The sequence below is a fragment of the Cricetulus griseus genome, assembly GCF_003668045.3.
Source record: "Cricetulus griseus strain 17A/GY chromosome 1 unlocalized genomic scaffold, alternate assembly CriGri-PICRH-1.0 chr1_1, whole genome shotgun sequence".
NCBI lineage: Eukaryota > Metazoa > Chordata > Mammalia > Rodentia > Cricetidae > Cricetulus > Cricetulus griseus.
Window position 1 is genome coordinate 107,551,045 of NW_023276807.1, and position 4,792 is coordinate 107,555,836.

Consider the following 4,792-nt stretch of genomic DNA (forward strand, 5'->3'; position numbering starts at 1 on the left):
GTCTAGGAGCAGGCACTATCACGGACAGCTACACTTCTAGAAGGTTCTAGGCGATGCTCCAAGTCCAGAGACAGAGGGAGTAGGAATGAGCGAGCGAAGGACTGGGGTCACAAGGCCGTTGGGGGCGAGCCAGCGGCGGGAGGTTCTAGTCTGTTCTGCCTTGCGTCAGAACAGCCGCCCCCTTCTCCATCACGTTGAGCCGCGCCGGGCCTGGCCTCAGGCTTTCACCGCCCCCCCCCCCATGGATCCCCGCAAAGTGAGCGAGCTTCGGGCTTTCGTGAAGATGTGTAAGCAGGACCCGAACATCCTGTACACCGAGGAAATGCATTTCCTGAGGGAGTGGGTGGAGAGCATGGGGGATAAAGTTACATCACCTGCTACTCATAAAGTTACATCAGAAGACAAGGTCAAGGAAGAAAAGAGATAATAAGACAGAGGAAAACATAAACCATCTTCTGGATGAACCATCAAGTGAGGAGAGTGATGTAGAAATTGACAATGACGGTGTAATTGAGCCAGACACTGGTGCACCTCAAGAAACGGGAGATGAAAATGCAGAGAAAATTGAGGAGATGATGGATCAAGCAAATGAAAAGGGGGCTGCCATTGAAGCCCTAAATGATGGTGACCTGCAGAAAGCCATTGACTTGTTCACTGACGCCATCAAGCTAAACCCTCGATTGGCTATTCTGTATGCCAAGAGAGCCAGTGTCTTCGTCAAATTACAGAAGCCAAATGCTGCCATTCAAGGCTGTGACAGAGCCATTGAAATAAACCCTGATTCAGCTCAGCCATACAAGTGTCGAGGGAAAGCACACAGACTCCTGGGTCACTGGGAAGAAGCAGCTCATGATCTTGCCCTTGCCTGTAAACTGGATTATGATGAGGATGCCAGTGCAATGCTGAAAGAAGTTCAACCTCGGGCACAAAAAAAATTGCTGAACATTGGAGAAAGTATGAGTGCAAACGTGAAGAGCGAGAGATAAAAGAAGAATAGAAAGGGTGAAGAAGGCTCGAGAGGAGCATGAGAGAGCCCAAAGGGAAGAAGCCAGAAGACAGTCTGGAGCTCAGTATGGCTCTTTTCCAGGTGGTTTTCCTGGGGGAATGCCTGGCATGAGAGGAGGCATGCCTGGAATGGCAGGAATGCCTGGACTCAATGAAATCTTCAGTGACCTTGAGGTTCTTGCGGCCATGCAGGATCCAGAAGTCATGGTGGCTTTCCAGGATGTGGCCCAGAACCCAGCAAATATGTCAAAATATCAGAGCAACCCAAAGGTTATGAATCTCATCAGTAAATTGTCAGCCAAGTTTGGAGGTCAAGCATAATGTCATAACAATGCTGAATGAAGAGCAGTTTAGCTCACTTACTGGATGTTGCAATAATACAAACCAGTGTACCTCTGACCTCATCCGGAGAGCTGGGGTGCTTCGAAGATAATCCAATCCCTTCCTTTCTGCATCAAATGCGGCTGAAGCATTTTGCAGTGGTTTGCCATTAGGGTCTTCATTCAGATAATGTTTTCCTATTAGGAATTACAAACTTAAAACATTTTTCAACCTTAAACATTTTTAAAAATTTTAAAAATTTTAATTCCTACATTTTTCTTTACTAATCTTTTTGGGTTTTTCCTTTGAATTACTGGGCAAGGAAGCTGAATACGGTCAGCTTACTGCTCTCATGAATGGAAATAAAGATTTGTTAGTGGGAAGCAAATAAAACCCATTTAAATTGATTGAGTTGGACATATGGTTACTGAAACATCTTGATTTGTCTTTCTTTAGTGTTTAATTTCAAAATGATCTATTTCAGTGAATCTCTTGGGACCACCAGTATTTGGATTTGACCTGAGTAGGACTGAAGTGTTGGACAGAGCAGCAGCAACTCCGAGGTTTTGGTTGACCTTGTGTAAGCTGCATTCAAATCCTACACCGAGCTGCAGGGACGATTTTTGTTTTTATTATTTTTAAGCGTTACGGTGGACTTACAATATTGAGTTCTGCCATTGTCCACTGTTTGAAGTAAATGTTCCATGTCATTCCCATATAGAGGAAAAAATGCTTCCTATGTTTGTCAAAAATTACCTTTCTTATTAGAAATACCTGTCTGCTTGCCCTCCTCTTAATCTTCTTGAACTAACGATAGTGACTTTTCGCTAACATCCTCACTTCTATCACTCACAGAATAATTGTGGAAGCATATTTATTGCTAGTTTAATTTCATATCTAGCATGTAGGGAAATTATAGGGCCATACCCATAACAGCTGTGGTGTCTTACTTGGCCATGGGGTTGCTTGTTTAAATATTGAACTTTTACACTTGTGAACTCCTATCACATCAGAAGTCATTGGAAAGAAGGATTCCCTTTGGTTTGTAGGTATGCTTATGAAATTGAGAAACAATTTCAATTTTAAAGTTCATGTTGAAGTATACATCTTTGTATTTTGAAGAGTTTCATTGTTTACATATGATGAAAGATTCATTTGTCCTATTTAGCTCTTAAATACTTAGATGTATTTAATGCCTGTTTTCTCTTCTGCTGCTGCAAGGATAAAGAAAACCATAGTTTAGTCAATTACAATTCATTCACCTACATGAGATCTATTTCTTCACATGTTTGAAAAATAGTTCTTTGTAGTTCAGACTTTCTTCTGAGAGAGCTATGAGTTAGGGTCCTTAAAGAGATAGGCATTTTAACTGGTTGGTCTCTGGTTGAAAACCAGCCAACATGTTCAAATGTGCCTGAGAATAAATTTTCATAAAATATAATTTGAGGATAGGAGGCATTCATTCTCTAGCCACATAAGACAAGTGACAGAAGATAGTGTCGGGAGGGCTCAGTAAATATGCAGATGCCTCAAATTTTATTTTACACAGCACTTTTTATTTCCAAAGCAAAATGAAAGGGCAAAAGACTTCCTTATGAGGAACAAACAAGTGTAATTACTTTGTTAATTCTCAAAGCATCCAGTAAGCACCCGCTTTGTTAAACATCCTGCCATTTGGTTTTGAGGAGTAAAACATCTAGTTAGCCATGCCTTAGAACAAACATCCTGTTATCTGGCCTTGAGGATCAAGAATAAGTTTGAACTCTCTGACCATAAGTCAAGATGGAATGGAGTCAAATCTGTGGGCTCCCAGTCTCTCCTTTGTCTGCAATATCCACTGTCTTATGAGGATGACCTCCCTCCGTCTCCATCCTACACTTGGAGTTTTTAATGTGGGTGAATTTACAGGTAGTACACATTAGACACTCACCCTAAAAAGTCTCTTCCCCTGGTAACCATGCTCCTGAGGTTGGACTTGTGTGATTCTCCTGCCCATTACCACTAGAATCCGGAAAGTGTCCAAAGTGGTCACTTGTATACCAAGCCCGCTTCCCTGCCCCAACTGTGGTTCAGCGGTGCCAGATTTGTGATTGAGGAGAAGAGAATCTATTTTGTGTCTGTTGGTTCTGGGACATAAGGGACTAGAAGTGTCCCTGAGCAGAAATAGTTTGAGCTCTGGTACTCTTCAGGGTTAGAGGTGCTGATCCTGAAATCTTTCTTTCTTTCTTTCAGATTTTATTTATTTATTATGTATACAGTCTTCTGCCTGCATGCCAGCAGAGGGCACCTGATCTCATTCAGGGTGGTTGTGAGCCACCATGTGGTTGCTGGGTCCTGAATTGAACTCAGGACCTCTGGAAGAGCAGTCAGTGCTCTTAACCACTGAGCCATCTCTCCAGCCCCCTGATCCTGAAATTTCTGAGGGCAGAAAGCATCTGTCACGTGAGTGGGTCACTCCCACAAGTATTCTTCATCATAACACAGTGTAGTTTAATGCTTGAATCAACCCTGTGCTGAATTCTGGAGTAGTAGTAGATTAGAACGGGGATCTAAAATTGTGCTGCATGAAGGCAGAGTTGATAGAAACTTCTGGCTTGCTAGTTGAGGAAGCAGGTAACAGGTAGATTCCATGGTTATTAGTCATTCCTGTGCTCTTTCCACTGAAGTGGATATCTGGTCTGATCTTTCCTGGGATGCTGTGTATTGTATTTAAATGTTCAAAGTCTTCAGAGGAGCAGGTGAAGCTTCTGAGCCTAGGATCTTTACTAGGGTATGTGTGTCCTATTAAAACCAAGCCCTGGTCCTTCTTGGCTTGCAAGAATCTCATTCAGCAAGATTGTGTCAGCCAACTTTATCTACAAATGGCCATGCTGGAGAATGAAGAACTGTTCTTTGAGCTTGCCACTGACTATACCAGAGTTAAATCATCTGAAGTGCTAACAAGGCTAGCCATGGGCAAGTAGCAGCCTTGAATCTGTGGCTGACAGGTGAAATTGGCCTTTGGCCATTCCTTTTTCTTATGAAACCTGCCCTGTGCTAGCCTTCACCCCCACCATAATGCTACATTTAAAAGTAAATGTGGTTCAGACTGAGAGGTTGAATGGCATCCCCAGCCTTATTTCTTGTCTCTGTGCAAGCTAATACATTGGTTACTGCTGTGAACCCATACAGAGTAAGTGGTGGGCTGCCCCTTTGATTAAAGCCAGAGGCCAGTCCTTATGGAGAGCCTGCCTGTTCGTTCCTCACCTCGGCCCTAGTTGAGTTGGCAGCAGCTTGTCCTCCCTCTTGGACAGTGGCTGAAAGTGTCCATGGCCACAGCTGGAGACCCTGAGGAATCAGGGGCCTGGAATCCCATGAAACAAGGAAATGCACCAGCTGCCTTGGCAACTGGGTACTTTCTCTGGACCTGGCAACAAGAATTGATAGTATCCCATGTCCAAATCGAGGGCTTCCCATGTGGAAATCT

At 43.4% G+C, this 4,792-nt stretch overlaps 1 protein-coding gene across 1 annotated transcript; it reads left to right on the forward strand.

The window, feature by feature from the left end:
• The first annotated feature begins 241 nt into the window (after nucleotides 1-241).
• LOC100770228 (hsc70-interacting protein-like) lies at nucleotides 242-1,484 on the forward strand. The gene is given in 4 exon segments (XM_027387030.2): nucleotides 242-420; nucleotides 422-929; nucleotides 932-986; nucleotides 989-1,484. Coding segments are annotated over 4 exon segments (1,080 nt in total). The 3' UTR covers nucleotides 1,327-1,484.
• The last annotated feature ends 3,308 nt before the right edge of the window (nucleotides 1,485-4,792 follow it).